Source organism: Choloepus didactylus, chromosome 2 (genome assembly GCF_015220235.1).
Source record: "Choloepus didactylus isolate mChoDid1 chromosome 2, mChoDid1.pri, whole genome shotgun sequence".
Lineage (NCBI taxonomy): Eukaryota > Metazoa > Chordata > Mammalia > Pilosa > Megalonychidae > Choloepus > Choloepus didactylus.
This window is the reverse complement of record NC_051308.1, coordinates 149790742-149810432: the sequence shown is the minus strand read 5'-3', so window position 1 is coordinate 149810432 and position 19691 is coordinate 149790742. Positions and strand designations below refer to the sequence as shown.

Below are 19691 nucleotides of genomic sequence, written 5' to 3'. Positions count from 1 at the left end.
AAAATTGCAAAAGATAGCCGTACCATTAATAACTATTTATTACCATTGGTAAGTTAACAAATGTTCAAAGCTTAATTTTTTTCATCTTGACAACTTATTTTCTCTTGGAAAATGTAAGTATATACCTTAACCCATAATTCAATATCTAGGTATAGCAAGTCTAGTTTAAGACATAAATCGCCACATTTTTTCAAAGCTTTAAATGAGATGATTACATGTTTTGCATGTTGGATGATATTTCATCTGCACAATGAAAAACTGGAAGTTTGGCTTTTAAAACTTCCCTCGTAAAAATGATATCCACCATGAAACAGATTTCTAAAATTTAAAAAGCAAGTCTGATGCACACTGCATATTTTCTGTGACTTGGAACTGAATATAAAGGAAGGAAGTATTACCTATTTCTAACAAAACTATGTAGAAAGAAAAAAATATTAGAACAGGGGTCTTTAAGAATTCAATTAAAGTAGAAAACAAATTATTTAAAGCACAGCACAGAGTTGTGCTAAAAAATAAAAAAAAAAATTGTTGTAAAGGGAGGGTGGTGAGAAAAAGGAGAAAAAGCACTACCAGACTCCTTACCCATTGTTGTTGGTGCTGGAGCTTCCTGATGGTATTTTCAGCTTGCTCCAGCTTAGCAGTGGCCTCATCACTCTGCTGTTTGATGGTGGCCAACTCCCGTTTTATGAGGTAGTTTTCCTCAGCCTCCTGAGCTCTTGTCACTTGTCCCTTAGGACATAATTTTTGTGTGCACAAAGCAATTTAGCATAGATTCAAGAAAGACTGTCTTTATGAGGTTTAGTTATTTACTTTGAAATTTTAAAAAAATCACCTCAAAAATTAGAACAACCTAGGTAATTATTAGCTAGCAGCTAATTATTGTTCCATCAAATTTTGGAAAACTAAATGAAAAAATTAGCTGACAATCTTAACAACTCTTTCAGTCAATAAAAATTCAGTTCATGCAATGTTACTCAGTTGTACATGCAGGACTAAAATTTTCAATGAAAGTAGTTAATTGTACAGAATCCATTGATTACCATTTGAAAAAAAAATACTTTAAAAAAAGGTTAGCTTTAACACGTGCAAAAGTTTGATTTTAATACCTATAAAGTAAACCAAGGTAACATACTGCTATACGGAATTACATTTATGCCCACATGTACCACCCCAAAAAATTATTTTGAGAAAAATGCATGTAAAATTGCATGCATTAAAATATGAATTTTTAGGTTTAGGACTCTCTTTAGAAGTGAAGTTAGAGAGGATACTAAAAAAAAAAAAAAACCCACAAAACCAAAAAAACTATACCTGTATCAATCTATCTGCCAAGGAAGCACTTTCCTACAAAAGGAAAAATTCAGATAGAAATACAAGAAAAAGAAATAAGAGTGATAAAATTAGGAATAAGAAGAAACAAAGTATACCCAAATTCCACCTACTTTTCATCACCAATTAAAATGGGCATTTAAATTTTAAAACTAGTTTTTATTGAATGTGTTTTTTTCTTAAACCTTAAAAAATTATCAAAACATGGACAGACAGCTGAAAATTATATGCTTCTAGAAAAAACAAAACACAAATTCCAAGTGGTTTTTCATCACTTGGTGCAAGCAAAAACCTTATTTTTAAAACATACCTTTAAATCTTTATTTTTATAGACAACCACTCTAAATGTCAATCCACTTACACGAAAGGGAGAAGGAATTTGAGTAAGCCTTTCTACTTACAAAGTATGATAGCAATTTGTGCAACAGCAACTTCCAAAGAAGCAAAGCAAGGAAAATATGACACGTGAAATGCACTACAACAAAAACTAATAAGCACAACTTAATAAAATAATTGAGGAAGTTAATTATTTGATTAAACATTTTAGTTAATACATAAGTATTTATTGAATTCTAAGTGCTAAAGGACACATCCTAGGCCATCAAAGTCTGTAAAAAAGTACTTAATTTTGTAGAAGCAAAATCCAAACTTACACTTTTCTACATCTTTATCATTATGAAGGTTCAATGAACTAAAAATGCTTTCACTATAAAAATGTCTCATTCTAAAGATAAAAGACCACTTAAGAAGATGCATATTTTACTATAAACTAGGTGTTTATTATTTTTTTTAAAGAACTATTAAGCTCACCCTTAGCAGAAGCACCAAAAACGTAGACTTATCCTCAAAACAACTCTAATAATCTGAGGGAAATACTGTGAAAACTATTTTAGACTTCATAAAATGTACCTGCAAATTATTATATAACAAAAATAGATATGTAATAAACATCCTGTCCTTGTGCCGTACTATTTAATACGAAATCAATACTTTCAAACAAAAGACAAATACTGTAAACTATCCATATTTCCAGTTACTTATTTCTTGTAGTTTGAGCTGTACATTTCAGGAAAGATTTTAACATACTTGGCAATATCACAAGGGGTACTTTTAAACCTATTCAGTTTCACCTTTGGTAAAACAGAAACAAAAGGGTTTGTGAATTGAGATGTTTTTTTCTTTTAATAAAGCAAAACTCTTACACTACACTTTTAGTTCTCAATACATTCTTATAGCATCAGAAACAGGACTACATCAAAGTACAATATAAAAAATAATGCAAATTTTCCACATTTGCCCAGTTACTCTATATGAAAAAGAAAGAGGTAACAAGTGAATATCAAAATAATTTTAAGAGGACTTTCAGGAAAATTTTGACATAGGGAGGGAACTGCTCCCTCCTCTCACAAAAGCAGCAAGTGGACCGATAGAAACTGTCCAAATCAACTATTCTGGGGCTCTGGAGACCAGGAGAGCTCTGTACAGCATCCAGGGACATGCAGGACGAAGAGACTGAGAAACCAGAGTCAGGGACTCTCTGTAATTCCCTCCACTCTGCTGCCGCCCATCTCTCACCCTCCAGGTGTCCATTCCTGCTTGGTGGGCTGCTGCAGACTGGGACAGCCATGGGAGTCCTCCACCCCAAATTCAGGGGGCGGGATACAGCCCACTATTGATCCAGCTATTGGCTGGCATATCCTGGTAGACCCTGCTACGCCATTGCTTCTACTGGGTCAGAAGTGGAAATGGCAAAGGGCTAAAAGCAGCCTGTCCCCATAGGGCTGAAGAGGTTACTAAAGAGCGCCATCTCCAGGCAGTTCAGGAAAATGCACTTTTGGGGAACCATCAAAAAGGTGTTTTGGGGAACCATCAAAAAGGTGTTTTGGCGAAGAGGGCCATCTGCTGGGCAGGCAGGGAAAGTGCAATCTTGGGAGGCTAAAGAACAAAAAGGTTCTTAGGAGTCTTTCTTGACCCTATCCCCAGAACCCTCCGGATCTTGTCTGCGCCCCCTGTGTGTGTACCTGGCTCTATTTTGATGAACCAACTGTCAAAGAAGAAACTTAACAAAAACCCAATCAAAAACAACACCTTAAACAAGTAAGGGAAACTGACCTTCAGAATAAACCCATCAGGGGATAATCTGATGCCCAGACATCAGCAAAAAATGACAAGCCATACTAAGAAACAGGAAGATATGGCTCAGCCAAAGTAATGAATTAAAAAGTTGGAGGAGACACAGGATTTGAAACAACTACTTAAAGATGTTCAAATGAGTCTCCTAAGTCAATTCAAAGAGATGAAGGAAAATATGGATAAAGAGATAAAGGATATTAAGAAGACACTGGGTGAGCATATACAAGAATTTGAAAGCATGCAAAGAAAAATAACAGATCTTATGGGAATGAAAGCAAAATAGATGGGATTAAAAATACACTAGAGGCATATACTAACAGATTTGAACAAGCAGAAAAAGGATCAGTAACCCAGAAGACAGAACATCCAAAATCGAACAGATAAAAGGATAGAGAGAAGAATGGAAAACTTTGAGCAGAGTCTCAGGGAAATGAATGATGGCAAAAAAGCATGCAAACATACGCATTGTGGGTGTCCCAGAAGGAGAAGAGAAGGGAAAAGGGCCAGGAAGAATATCTGAAAAAATAAATTTCCCAACTCTTACGAAAGACATAAATATGGCTATCCAAGAAACCAACATACTCTAAACCAAATAAATCTGAACAGACCCTCTCCAAGACACATACTAATCAGGCTGCCAAACGCCAACAATAAAAAAAAATTCTGAAAGCAGCAAGAGAAAAGTGATTCACCACTTACAAGGGATGTCCAATAAGACCAAGTGCCAATTTCTCATCAGAAACCATTAAGGTGAGAAGGCAGTGGTATGATATATTTAAGATAATGAAAGAGAAAAACTGCCATCCAAGAATTCTTTATCCAGCAAAACCATCCTTCAAATATGGGGGTGAATTTACAATATTCACAGATATTGTCAAGCTGAGAGTTTGTTAACAAGAGACCTGTCCTACAAGAAGTACAAAAGGGAGTTCTGCAGACTGAAAAGAAAAGACAGAAAAACAGCCTTGGAGGACAGTATAGGAAATGAAGATTATCAGTAAGGGTAACTAAAAAGATAAAAATAGAGAAAAATAAGATATGACAAAACCCAAATGATAAATCGTTGAAATAAGGACTGCCTTTATGGTAATAACATTGAATGTTAATGGATGAAACTCCAGAATCTGAAAGACACAGATTGACAGAATGGATTTTAAAAATATGATCCATCTGTAACAGCTTACAGGACACTCATTTCAGATCCAAAGACAAAAAGAGGGTGAAAGAGAAAGGATAGAAAAAGATATTGCACTCAAGCAGTAAAAAAAAAAAAAAGAAAAGAAAAAAAAAAAAGAGCTGAGATAGCTATACTAATCTCAGACAAAATAGACTTTAAATGCAAAAATGACATAAGAGACAAAGAAGGACATTATATATTAATAAAAGGGACAATTCACCAAAAGAAATAATAATCATAAATATCTATGCAACTAACCAAGGTGCCCCAAAATACTAGAGGCAAACACTGGCAACACTGAAGGGAGTAGTAGACGTCTCTACAATATCAGATGGAGCCTTCAATACACCACTCTCATCAACAGATAAAGCATCTAGACAAAAGATCAATAAGGAAACAGAGAACTTGAATAATATGATAAAAGAACTGGACTTAACAGACTTTTACAGAACACTGCACTCCAAAACAGCAGGATATACATTCTTCTCAAGTGCTCATGGATCATTCTCCATGATTGACCATACGTTGGGCCACGAAAACAGGTCTCAATAATAAAAAGACTGAAACTATACAAACCATTTTCTCTGATCATAATGTAATGAAGCTGGAAATCAATAACGGGCAGAGAATTGGAAAATTCACAAATATATGGAGGTTAAACAACATACTCTTAAGCAATCGGTGGGTCAAAGAAGAAATTACAAGAGAAATCAGTAAACACCACAAGATGAATGAAAATGAGAACACAACATATCAAAACGTAAGGAAAGCAGCAAAAGCAGTGATGAGAGGGAAATTTACGGCCCTAAACACCAACATTAAAAAGGAAGAAAAAGCTAAAATCAAAGACCTAACTGAATACCTGGAGGAACTAGAGAAAGAACACCAAACTAATCCCAAAGCAAGCAAAAGGAAAGAAATAACAAAGATTAGAAGCAGAAATAAATGAAATTGAGAACAAAAAAATATATAGAAAATCAATAAAACCAAGAGTTGTTTCCTTGAGAATATCAATAAAATTGGCAAATCCTTTCCTAGACTAACAAAGAAAAAAGGAGAGAAGTTGCAAGTAAATAAAATCATAAATGAGAGGGGGAACATTACTACTGATGGCACAGAAACAAGAAAAGACCCTAAGAGGATACTATGAACAACTATACGCCAACAAATTAGATAACTTTGAAGAAATGGGCAATTTTCTAGAAACAAGTGAACAACCTACACTGACTCCAGAAGAAATAGAAGACCTCAACAAACCAATCACAAGTAAAGAGAATTCTTGAATCAGTCATCAAAAGCCTTCCAACAAAGAAAAGTCCAGAACCAGATGGGTTCACAGATGAATTCTACCAATCATTCACCAATGTGGTAAAGGACATATATGAAAAATACACAGCTAACATCATACTCAATGGTGTGTGATACATCATCCTCAAATGAAGGCTTTCCTTCTAAGATCGGAAACAAGACAAGAATGCCCAGTGTCACCTCTGTTATGCAACGTTGTGCTAGAAGTTCTGGTTAGAGCAATTAGGCAAGAAAAAGAAATAAAGGCATCCAAATCGGAAGGGAAGAAGTAAAACTTTCACTATTTGCAGACGACATGATCCTAAATTTAGAAGTCCTGAAAAATCTATGGCAAAGCTACTAGAGCTAATAAATGAGTTCAGCAAAGTGGCAGGATACAAGGTCAACACAAAAAATCAGTAGTGTTGCTATACACTAGTAATGAGCAATATGATGAGGAAATCAAGAAAAAAATTCTATTTACAAAAGAATCAAATATCTAGAAATAAACTTAACAAAGGATGTAAAGAACGTATACCACGAAACATTGCTAAACAAATAAAAAATTTATTGCTAAAACACATAAAAAACCTGCATAAATGGAAAGACAATCCATCGTTCATGGATTGGAAGGTCAAATGTCATTAAGATATCAGTTTGGCCTAAATTGATGTATAGATTCAATACAATCCCAATAAAAATTCCAGCATCCTACTTTACAGAAATGGAAAAGCCAGTTATGAAATTTATTTGGAAGGGTAAGGGGTCCCAAACAGCCAAAAACACCTTGAAAAAGAAACACAAAGTTGGAGGACTCACACTCCTGAATTTAAAGCACATTATAAAGCTACAGTGGTCAAAACACATGGTACTGGCATAAAGACATATTCATCAATGGAAGTGAAATTGAGAGTTCAGAAATAGACCCTCACATCTGTGGTCTATTAATTTTTAACAACTAAGTCCAGTCGACTGGGACAGAATAGTCTCTTCAGCAAATGCTGCTGAGAGAACTGGATATCCATATCTCACAACCTTAAACAAAAATTTACTCAAAATGGAAGTAAGGCCTAAATTTAAGACCCAGGACCATAAAAATCCTAGAAGAAAATGTAGGGAAGCATCTTCAAGATCTTGTGGTAGGCAGTGGTTTCTTAGACCTTATACCCAAAGCACAAGCAATGAAACAAGAAATAAATGGGACCTCCTCAAAATTAAAGACTTTTTGCTTCAAAGGACATTGTCAAGAAGGTAAAAAGACAACCTACTCAATGGGAGAAAATATTTGGAAACTACATATCTGATAAGGATTTAGTATCCAGAATATATGAAGAATTCCTACAACTCAATAAAAAGACAAACCACCCAATTTAAAAATGGGCAAAAGACATGAGTAGACATTTTTCCAAAGAGGAAATACAAACAGCTAAAAACACATGAAGTGATGTTCATCACAAGCTATTAGGGAAATCCAAATCAAAACCACAATGAGATATCATTTCACAACTACTAGAATGTCCACTATTAAACAAATAGAAAACCACAAGCATTGGAGAAGATGTAGAGAAACAGGAACATCTATTCACTGCTGGTGGGAATGCAGAATGGTACAGCCGCTGTGGGAGACAGTTTGGTGCTTCCTCAGGGAATGAAGTATAGAACTGCCATATGATCCAGCAATCCTGCTACTAGGTATATACTTAGAAGAACTGAAAGTAGGCATGTGAACAGACATTTGCACACTGATGTTCACAGCCACATTATTCACAATTATCAAAAGATGGAAGCAACCCAAGTGTCCATCAATCGATGAATGGATAAACAAAATGTGGTTTATACATTCAATGGAATATTATTCAGCTGTAAGAAGGAATGAAGTCCTGATGTATATGACAACATGGATGAACCTTGAGGTAATTATGTCGAGTTAAATAAGTCAGACACAAAAGATATATATGGTATGATCTCACCAATATGAACTAAATATAATGAATAAACTCACGTAGTTAATATCTAGAATATAATTATCAGAAAATAGAGGACAGAGAATGGGGAAATGATGCTTAATTTGTGCAGAATTTTTTAAGAAGGTTGACTGTAAATGTTTGGAAATGAATGGAAGTGATGGTGGCACATTATCAGGTGTGTTAATAACAGTGCTGAATCGTGTGTGTGATGACAGTTGCAAGGGGAAGTTTAGGGTCATGTATATCAGTGGAAGGAAAACTAGAGGATGAAACAAGGGACTGTATATGTTGTGAACCTATTGTGGATGATGAACGTGGTTAAATAGCACAAATACGAGAATATTCTTCTGTGAATTAGAACTATGTCACAACTACAAGGTGTTAATAATAGGGTAGTATATGGGAAAAAATACACCTAATGTAAATTATGGACTACAGTTAACAGTAATATCTTCATGTTCTTTGATCAACTGTAACAAAGGTACCATCTCAATGCTAAGTGTCAATGACAGGAGGTATAAGCATGGGGCTCTTTTTCTTTTCTTTTTTTTTTTTTTTGGAGCTATGAAAAGTGATTTCGCAATGAAAGCACATCTCTGCGATTATACTGACAGCAACTGGTTGTACACTTTGAGTGGACTGCATGGTGAGTGAATAAAATTGTTTTGGAAAAATAATCAATTAATTAAAAATTCAAAGAACCAAAAGTGTAAGCACAATCCACCTGTGTTGAAATCAACATGACTGTGAATTTTTACATATAGAATCAGTCACTTTGTCTAAACTTAAAAGAATCCTAGGCCTTAAAGGAATCTTTGCCACATTTAACATAAAAAGGGCAACATCTGAAACTCATCAGAAAGAATTCCCAACTAGATTAACTCTACAGAACATACTTTCTGGAGAGTATACGTAAAGAAGACAAATACTATCAATAGGTTACTCTAACGCTAATGAACTCAGTTACAACTTTAGGCTGAAAGTTCAAATATGAGTAGTACTAATCACTTTTTATTAAAGACAAGTTACTTAGTTAAGCAGCAAGAGCTAAGCAAGCTAAGCAGTCAATACAACTTAAGACACACGTGCTATATTTTTTTGAGATTTTATTGAATACACAAAAAATGCACAATCCATTAAAGTTTGCATACGTGGTCATTTACTTACTTTTTCTAATGTTTCAATGCGCTGTTTTAAAAGTCTATTTTCTGTGCGTAACCTCTGGGGAAAAAAAAAAGTTTTGTTTGCAAATATTCCTGAGAGAAAAAAAAAAGGCCTAAATCACAGTCCTTAAAATGTACCACCTTTTATAAATAAGGAGAGAGTCTAAGGAATGGCTATATAATTTATCATCTGTCAAATTCTTAAAGTGTCATAATAATAAATACATAGCAAAGGAAATGATCAGATTTATAATTCCAGCTGCTATTGAACTTTAAATATAAGCTATATAGTAAATGGAGAAATAACCTTTCTCTTTTGCACTTATAACATCTCATAATCAGCATTTTCTTATGTCTTAAATTTCCTAAGATTCTAGCTTGCCTAACTATCTTCTACAAAGCCTATCTACATAGTTAATATTCAAATGTCTGTTGAAGAAATAAATGTGAAAAATGCCTGACCATAGGATAGTTAAATATCAAGTGTCAGTTTAGAACTAGACCAGTCTCCATTTATAATGTATATGGACGGTAAGTTGCAAAATTCCTTACAACCTGAAAATATAAAATGCAAAATTTCTTACAACCTAAAAATATAAAAGAATTTGTAATTAATTGTTTCCTACTCAAGAAAATTAAAAAGCTCTTAGTACTAGTATTTTCTCATTGTTCAAACAATGAAACCAGATTTCTTTTTTAAATCTTCACCTAACTGGTCAATACCTCTCAAAAACCTGTGAAATTACTGTTATTGAGTATTAAATCCAAACCACCCTATATTAGTTACCCCTTCTGAGTGGGAAATTTTTTGCCATCACTTTAGTTTCAAACTTCTCCTTACCTTTTTGATCCAATATGCTCCTGAGCTCAACACAGCTTTCCTCCAACCCTCCTTTCTTTCAAATTTCCGCTAAAAATGTCTTCCTCAGAAAATATTTTCAATTCAATCCATTATTTTGCTAGCCCTGACTTAATATAATTTATATAACATATAGTTTCATTTTCAAGGAAACGACTCTATGACTTACTGTATCTTTTTAAATGGACCACAAAGTGGGACAAATAAATTTTAGAGTTCTTACAAAGATAGTTCATGAAATCGGATTTTCTTGTTCTATTCACTAGAGCATACATTTAGATTATTTGAAATGGGCATTACCGTATGTATGATCCAGACTACAAAATAACAGCTTGAGAATGAGAAAATATTTCTCATTTTTTGGCTACCCCTATTATGTACCACATAATGGTCTACAAAAATAAGCAATTATTAAATGCTGTTAAGTCTGGAAAGCCAAAAAACGAAACATTTTTCTCAAAATGGTCTCAAATATTTCACCTAAAACACATGGCACATTTTGTTCAACCTAAAAGATGTAGAAAACTAAGTTCCAATCAGACAACTGAGTGAATTAATGCTACAATATAATTGTAAAATAATAAAATTTACACTAAAGCCATTCACCTGGATTTCTTTCCCCCAGCCCCCCCTAAATTCTCTAAATTTTCTGAAATCTTTTTTATTATGCATGAAAATCTAAAGTAATTTACTCCCAAACAGGTACCCAAACGTATTAACACTACTTTTAAAATAAATCATCACTTCCTTATGTGCAATAACCCACTTCATCATGAATGGATAAATACAATTTATCGGTTTACAAAGATGATTCCAGGGTTTCCTATAAAGTTTCAAGTGTTTCTATCTTTTGGGGGGGGTGGTGGCTAGTATCACATTATTTTGATAATTACAGCTTTGTTACTTCCTTTAATATCTGGGAGAGCTAATTTCCCCCATTCTTATATTGCTTTGTTTGCCTCTCCAATCCCAGCTACCAGCATACCTAGTAGTTAAGAGACTAGGTTTTGAAATTAGGCAGATTTAGATTCAAATGTGTGCCCTAGAATTCCTACCTTTCATATTATTCAGTACCTTAGAATCTCCATTGCCTCGTCTAGAAAATTAGAGTAACACCAGCAAGAGACATTGGAAGAACTAATGAGATAGCACAGTGTTTAATATACCAAACTCAATTAATGCTATGCATTGCTCATTATTTTTGAAGTTAGGCATGCATATTATTTTACTATTTTTCTCCATTTCTTATAATTAGGTTTTTTAATCCCATTGGAATTTTACAAGGAATTAAATTTGCCTGGAATTTTTAAAATGTATTTTTCATGGTAATTCACATTTTTATAAAACTCTCTTTCATCAAGGAATTTATCCTTGTCTTTTTCTCTATGCATCTTTTTAAAACTCTGTGTATAGTTTTCCAGAATTTATTCATACAAGTTCTATCCTAGTCTTTGCTGAAGTTATTTCTAGATACACTTTTTCTTTAAAATTTAAATGAAACCTCTTTTTCCAAGATATTTTTGACTGTTTATTACTGATATATAGGGAAGTTAATGATTAAATTGTATCAGTTGACTGAAACCTCATTTATTTTTCAGTATCTCCTTTTTAAATCACATTTTCTGGAGCTAATGAAAAGAGTGTTTTCCAAACTTTAACATGAACCACAAAGAGAAAGACCAATAGATATGACTATATAAAAATGTTTATCTTGTACATTAAAAAAAGTAAACAAGAGCAAATTGGAAAAGAGAAAATGAGACTAAAGGAAACTTGGCAAGGTTGTCAAGAAATGGGAACTGCTGCTAAGAAGCACAGAACCTGGAAAGACTCTTTTGTAAATTTACTTGGTACATAGCAAAAGTCTCGAAAGTGCTAATATCCTCTAATTCAATAATTCTACATTTAACAACTAGTAGAAATAATTCTAGGTGCCAAAAAACTTTATATACAAAGATGCTCAAAACAGGGGAATCTGAGTTTCAAACAGCCCACTTTGCAACCACCATTGCTAATTTGTTCCAGCTTTCTCACTTTATGAAGTAACCCAACCCCAACAATTCCTCTTCTTGTTGAGACAATCCAGTGACCCCAGTCAACTTTTTATTCTCCTTCATTCCTGATGACCTTTCTTCCCTCTTTAGTAAGTTTAATCAATCATTATAGACCCTCCCTTGTGTGTATCCCTCTTTGCCCCTCTCTCCCTTACTGTATACTTGCCTAGGTATACCACACTGGGCCAACTTTCTGACAATTCTGTTTTTATTAAATATGACTGAAGAAAAACATAACCATGATGTTTATTTAAATTTGTGATTACTAAAATTCAGTTGGGTTCTTAATGTTGCCTATCAATAATGTATTTCCTTAGTCCATTTTTTCTCCCACCCTCCCAACTTGTACCTCTTCAAACCAGGAATCCTCTACCCCACTGTCACTCTCAGCTGTTAATTCTGCGTAAAAATTTGAAGCAAATAGAAGAGAACTTCCACAAGCTCCCACAACCACATCCTACATCTTATTTACATTTGGGCCCCGAAATCTTACTTTCTTTCCTGCTGTTGTAGATTAATTATCCATGCAAGTAGCCCAAGTTATGTTTCCTATATATGTGCTATATCCCACACCATTCTTCTGCCAGCAATTATCTCCTTTCACACATCACTGATTTTGCATATTTGATTATCACTGTAAAAACATGTGGTGGCAATTTCTCCCACATTAAAAAAAAAAATCAAAATCACCACCCTCTCCAGCTACTTCCCATTTCTCTCTGCTTTACAGCAAAATTATTTGAAGGATATTCATACCCACTATCTCCAATTTTTTTCCTTCCGTTCCAGTTAGGTTCTATTCCCATTACTTTTCTGCTCTGCTCTTTTCCAATCTATCCTCATTCTGATAAACCCAATTGTCATTTCTCAGTCCTCTTCTCACAAAAACTATCCTCAGCATTTGACACAGTAAATTCTCTTTCTTGAAATACTCTTTTTCTTTTGGCTTCCAGATCCCACACATCCCTGGTTTTCTCCTGCCCTTCTTGGCTGTTTTCTCCTTGTCATCCTAACTTTTAATTGTTGGCTTACTTTTGGGCTCAATTCTTGAATTCTCTTCTACACTCACTCCCCAGGTAATCTCATCCACTTGCATGGCTTTCAATACCATCTTCATGACTGCAAAATTTAAGCCTGCTCTCTCTGAACTCCAGATCTGAATATTTAAGGGGCGACTTGGACATTTCTGAGGCATCTCATTCTTAGAATATCCAAACTTGAGCTCTTGATATTCTCCCCTAAACCAAATCCTCCTGTATTCTTCCCCACTTCAGGTAATAGGAATTTCATTTTTCGAATTGACCAGTCCCCCAAATTTGATTCCTCTCCCTTTCACACCTCCATATTCAATCTGTCAGCTTTATTTTTAAAATATATTCAGAATTCAATCACTTCTCACCACCCCAGTCCAAGTCACCATCATCTCTTGCCTAGATTACATCATCAGCCTTCTTCTAGCTAGTCTCCTTGTTCCTGCTCTTGCCCCTGCATTCTACTCTCGAAGCAGCAACCAGAAGGATCCACTGAAAACTTAAGTCAGATCTTGTCTTCCCTCTACTGTAACCCCCAATGGCTTCCCATCTCATCTGAGTAAAAGTCACAGTCTTTACCATGGTCTACAACACCCTATGTTATTTGCAAGCTCCACCATCAAACCCCTACCATTGTCATGTTATCTCATCCACAAAGATCTCCTTGCTGTATCCTGGCAGGCACACTCCTGCCCAGGTGTGGCCCATTTTCCAGAGATCAACATATCTAGCTCCCTCACTTCCTTCAGGCCTTCATTTAAGTCACCTGAACAACTTTTCTAAATTTTCAACCCAAACACTACCAATTTATATCCCTTCTTCCTGGGGTTTTTTTTTTTTTCTCGTTTTACTTTTTTGTATATTGTCCAACTTACTAGAATGTAAGCTCCATGAAGGCAAGAGTTTATCTGTTTCATAGCCTAGAACAATGCTTGGTATATAGTTGGGTACTATTAAGTATACATTATATATTTATTCAGTATGAATTACTGAATAAAACATGTTATTATGCCTCCACTGGATGTTAGTATATGGTAATTCGTTTTTTAATGAAAAGTTTTACTGCCACAGGAAAATGGGCATCCTAACCCTTCTTACATCACTCTTAGAAAGGAGCACAGTTTATATATTGAAGAACACATAAGGGCCTTAGAATAACACAAATCAGAATTCAAAATTCTTGATTTTCACCATTTTCTAGCAATGTCACCACTAGAATATTGAGTTTTCTAAAGCTTACTTTCTTCACGATAAGGATAAGAGCCCTCTCACAAGGCTGTTGAAAGAATTAAAGGAGATAATGCATGGAAATGGCCCATAATAAATGAACTGTTGAATAAATGTAAGCTCCAATCCTCCTAATACCTCATACTCATTGATAAATATAATTCCTGGAAGCCTCTGATAATTAATATTTGCCATGTTTTGTTTCTTATGCCAGGCAGTGGATACATAAGCTTTTTGTTTTTTTATTTTCAGCATATCCAAAATATTTCTTTATTTTTTTAAATAGGAAAAAATATTTCACTTCTGACTAAAAAATAGCCAGAATTCTTAATATCCCCCACGTGCAGGTCTTTAAATCTCTATGTCCCAAAGCACAAATACAAATATGGAAATTATACCATCAATTTGTATGTCTGTCTTAAATAGAGTGGGGTAATAAATGTTATTCTCTTTTAAAGATTTGTGGGTTACCCTATTATAAGCTAGAAGTTTAATATTTCTTACCTCCTCCCCCTCAGGTGGAACATCAATAGATTGGAAGAAGATACTGATAAAGATGTTTCTATTAACAAATAATTTCACACAGTAAAATGTAAGATTCTCCATATGAAGCCATGTTATCATCAAAACCTTTCTATAACACTTTTAGAGAGGGGTGGATAAGCAAAAGTTACATCCTGACCAGGGAGCTCACTGACAGATACAATTCTTAAAATAAAAGGTCCCTATCCCAAAGGTCTTAAAATTTTATTAAAGCAAAAACAATGGAAAACTTAAACAGATTTCACAACACCAAGGGCTGATTTTATACCTCTATATTGAAGCATCAAGTACTTTAATGATCATTTCACTTGCCTGTGTAAAGAATGGTACAAGACTATCTCCCTGGAGGCTTGGGAGGAGGACCAAGGCAAGTAAGAATACTAATTTAACAGAACCCATTCCCTTGTAAAAGGGACCTGGGGGACAAGGGGTATAAGGAAGTTGTATTTCCCAGTTTACAGGCAAGGTTCAATTAACACCTGGTTAATTAATTATAAACAAGGTGGTAATCTGATCACCAGATAATTCAGGAAGTCCAAGTCAAAAGTCAGATCCCTTAAGCATAAAGTTAAAAAAGAAGGTGCAACCACTCCAAAGAAGAAAAAAACATTTCTGTCTTTTTTTCAAAGGGCAGGGTGGGTAGTTAATAAAGAGATGAAAATGGTACAAGAGTAAGGAAGAACTATGTGGAAACAAGGTTATAAAAAAGGAACGGAATACCTTTGGAATCAGTATACTTTATTTAACTGATATGTTCCACTAACTTTTCGAACTCTCTTTTTTAAATCCTTCTCTATAAACCATTTTACACCATCTGTGTTTGCCTGAGACAGACGTTTAATAAAGAATATGAACTACAACTTTCCCAAAAAACAAAGTATGAAAAAAAAGCTGTGAGTACAGGCTAAAGTCTACTAAAGATCTCTTTGAAATGAGTTTCTGGTGTTCTATATTCATGTGACTTAATTTTAGAAGAAACTTCTTCAAGAGCAAGGATTGTACATATAACTGATTTTTTTTTTCAATAACACATGGTGAAATGAACAGGATGGCTTCCCCATCCTCAGATTCTTGATTTGCAGTTCCAAATATTCGTGGTATGCGATAACCCATACTCTCTCCCCACTCATCAGGATGACGTACTTTTTACATTCAGTAGGTTGAAGTGCAGGGTAAGATTTAGTATTACCCTTACTCATGGTACCTACAAGAAAAGCAAATGGTAGAGCAGCCATTGGGTGACAGAATTTTAAAAAGGAAGGGAAAAACATCCACAAGGGCTTTTCTCTCTCTCAAAAGTGGAGAAATGTCTATTTCCAACTGATAGGAAATAAGTGATATTGATAGGAATAAAAATACCTGGGAAAGGGAGGACAGAACTGAGGAGAGAGGGACACATAGGAAAATAGGAGAGACTATCTCCCAGGATACTTTTGAGGCGGACCAAAGCAAGAAAGAGTACTGATTTAACAAAACTGGTTCCCTTATAAAAGGGATGGGGGGTGGGGGTATTCCTGAGTAAGTAAGCAGTATTTCCCGTTTTACAGCAAAAATCAATAACACCTGGCTAATTAATTGTAAATAAGGTGGTCATCTGCTATCTAGGCAGGCCAACTAAAAACTCAGAAACACCCAAACATAAAGTTAAAAAAAAAAAATGCATTCACTCAATAAACATTGTTTTATTTTTGTCTTTTTTTGGGGGGGGGGGTGTAATAAAGAGATGGAAAAAATTGAATTGGTCAATCATCACTGAGTTCCTTAACTAACTCATGCTCCCACTCATTATCCCCATGCTACAATATCATCCTAAAAGCCAATATGACTTAAGTTCCAGCTTCCAGCAACTCTAAGACCCTCAACTTAAGAATGTCCTTCAAACTGAAAATCAACTGTTTTGCTGGGATGAAGTAGTTCAAAAATATAACCCTTGCTTAGAGAAGAGAAAATTGAGTTAGTCAAAGCTTCCTGAAACTCTAAGGCAGCCATTCTTAGCGCTAATGTAATGATTTGCTCTGCTTGGTCTGCCTCAGATTATGTGGCTGTTAGTCTCAGCCTAGAATGTGTTAGGTTATCTTCTCGAGTGCTTTTTAAAATGTGCTTAAAGGTGAAAGACAATTATCTTCCGCATGGAAGTATTTTCTCCTGAAGACACACCAACAAATCTAGAAAAAGGGAAGAACTGTTGTCTTTCTTCCACACTAGAATGAAAGTCACTTTAGTCACACTATTCTAGTTTTTGAAATGTCTATTTTTAACTGTTATCTGGTGGGATGGTAAATAAATTTATCAATAAACATAATACATACAAACTTCATTGCTAAACTTACTGCAAATAGGTAATAATATATCAATAATACAGTATTGCCAAATAACCTTCAGTGCTTTTCAAACCTCTGAGATACTTACTTTAATTTCAACTTGTTCTTCCATTTCTTTAGTTTTTATTGTAGTGTATTCCTTTTCAAGCCTAAGAAGGAATAAAGGAGTTAAAAGTATAGTTTAATATAGCTATTAAACTATAAAATTTTAAAAATATATTAACACAAAAATATATTAACACAATTTCTTTAGGTTCCCCAGTTTATAACTTAAAATACTCATTATGAGAAAAATTTTGAATAGTTACATGAGTTCTCACCAAAAAATCACTTCACAAATGACAAAAATAAGAACAATACAAAAGTTGAGTTTAGAAGTTGAACTCACAGGACTGAGTTTACCGATTTTATTCAGGCCTGAATTTACAAATAATAATAATAATCTGTCCTTCCCCCATCAAATAAAAACATGTCTCTATGATCCAAATGGTTCTTATTCAAAAAACTTGTCTTAAAGTTGACTTTAAAAAGTTTATAATGGGGAAGGGACAGCTTTTCCTTACAGAAGAATTCCAATTAACAAAGGAGTGAAATTTATTGAAAAAAATCACCACTAGAACTCTACAATAATACTGCTGCAGGAAAAACCACTAATGGATACTAAAACTAGTGGGCAAAAGTTTAAGCATAGTGTCAGTATCTTCCCTTAAATATGTAGTAATTACAAAGGGAAAAATAAATGGTAAGTTTGTAGTAGAGAATCCTGACAGACAGCACCTGAGCCAACTGATCAAAATTAACATCTCCATGATTAACAGCATGCATCCCATGTTATGCTAAAGATAAAGAGAGAATCCTGAAAGCCACAAGAGAGAAGCAATGTGTCACATACAAAGGACCCTCAACAAGATACAGTGCCTATTTCTCATCAGAAACTGTGGGGGCAAGAAGGCAGCAGAAAGACATATTTAAAGTGCTGAAAAGGAAAAAGTTGCCAACCAAGAATTCTATATCTGGCAAAACTGTCTTTCACAAATGAGGGACAGATTAAGACAAAAGCTGAGGGAGTTTATCTCTGCCAGAATGGCCCTACAAGAAATGCTAAGGGAAGTTCTGCAGGTCAAAAGAAAAGACACTACATTTATATCAAAGCCACATGGAGAAATAAAGATCCCCTACAAGGTAATGACATGGGTAAACATTAATGCCAGTAATATTCTAGTTTTGATTTGTAACTCCACTTTTTACTTCCTACAGGATCTGAAAGAAAAATGTACAAAAGGTAATAATAAATGAGTGGGTTTGCACTCATAATGTGTAAACACGTAATTTGTGACAAGAATGACATAAAGGTGGGGGGATGTGTGCATACTATTGAAGCTGGTATCAAACCAAATGAGATGTTACAGATTTAAGATGCTAAATTTAAGCCCCATGGTAAACATGTATTTGGAGAACATGCAATCTCATAGAGACAGAAAGTAGAGCACAGTTTTCCAGGGGTAGGGGGCAGAGCAATGGGTAGTTAATATAAAATGAGTGTTTGGGGTGAAGGGAAAGTTCTAATAATGGGAAGTGGTGAGGGTAATGAAACACTGTGAATGTGATTAAAATCATTGGGAGGGGTTTGGATAGGAAGATTTATGTTGTTTATATATTTCCACAATTTATTTAAAAAAAAGAAAGAGAAACTAAAAAGATAATTAAATTCAATACATTATAGTGGATGGGATCTAAGAATGATGGTGAAAAGTCTAAAAAGAACAATTATTAGGACATAAGAAAAAATTGGAATATAGAACATAAGCTTTTTTAAACTTTTTTTAAAAATTATTTACTCAAATATACTGTAAATAGGAATGGTGAAACATAGGGAGCAAAAATAACCTTGCAAGTTAAATTTCTAGAAGCTCATGAAAACGATATCATCCCATATTGCAGATGCAAAAGGAAAAACAGTTATAATTGGATTAAGAGTCTTCTAGTCATCTTCATTCATTTGGTCGTGCAAGGTATTTAACTATTTTCACTTCTCATGTCACAAAGTCCACACAAGGGGCTCGTGCATCTTGTCCATTATGAACACTCATTGGCTTTCCAGGTAGGTTCAATCCTCTTAGATTAGAAGATCTCAGTAAGAACAAGGTCACTGCAATAACCACCCAGGCTATCAAGCTCCTAGTAATACTGATGCCCTTATCACCAGAAGGTCCTGGTAATTCCTGGAGACATTCTGTGTCTGTGCAGTAGGACTGGGACTGCCTCAACAGATTGATCAGCGTTCTCATGGCATGCTCATGCAAGCAAACACATTCACAGGGATCGAATCCACTTCCTGCCATGATTACTCAGCTTGATTTAACTCGACTGTTTAAACTGAACATAAGCTTTTTATCAATGTTATATTTCTTTAACTTGTCTGTTGGAAACATACCTGGAAATATTACGTGTTCAAGCTATAATGGCGACTTAAAAACACTAGCAGTGAAGGGTGAAAAAAGTAACTTTACAGTAGAGAAACCAGACAAACACTACCTCAGTCAGGTGATCAAAGTCAACATCAACAGTGGTGTCATGCTGATAGTTGTAACTTTCGTATA

The 19691-nt window shown here is 34.6% G+C and overlaps 2 protein-coding genes across 10 annotated transcripts in view; both read right to left on the bottom strand.

Moving 5' to 3' along the window:
- Nucleotides 1–19691, bottom strand: part of EVI5 (ecotropic viral integration site 5) — a 245388-nt gene that overhangs the window by 114009 nt on the left and 111688 nt on the right. For 6 of the 9 annotated variants that reach the window (XM_037826633.1, XM_037826634.1, XM_037826631.1 and 3 more), the window contains 4 exons: nucleotides 17180–17240; nucleotides 9061–9114; nucleotides 1312–1344; nucleotides 583–729 (listed from right to left, as the gene is read on the bottom strand). In XM_037826633.1, coding sequence (XP_037682561.1) covers nucleotides 583–729; nucleotides 1312–1344; nucleotides 9061–9114; nucleotides 17180–17240 — 295 coding nt within the window. The remainder of the gene's footprint in view (nucleotides 1–582; nucleotides 730–1311; nucleotides 1345–9060; nucleotides 9115–17179; nucleotides 17241–19691) is intronic. The other 3 variants (XM_037826635.1, XM_037826636.1, XM_037826637.1) reach the window with 3 other exon arrangements.
- LOC119527029 (small integral membrane protein 14-like) lies at nucleotides 18912–19513 on the bottom strand. The gene has a single exon (XM_037826640.1). It carries the CDS (start codon nucleotides 19431–19433, stop codon nucleotides 19125–19127), a length of 309 nt encoding a protein of 102 aa, XP_037682568.1. The 5' UTR covers nucleotides 19434–19513; the 3' UTR covers nucleotides 18912–19124.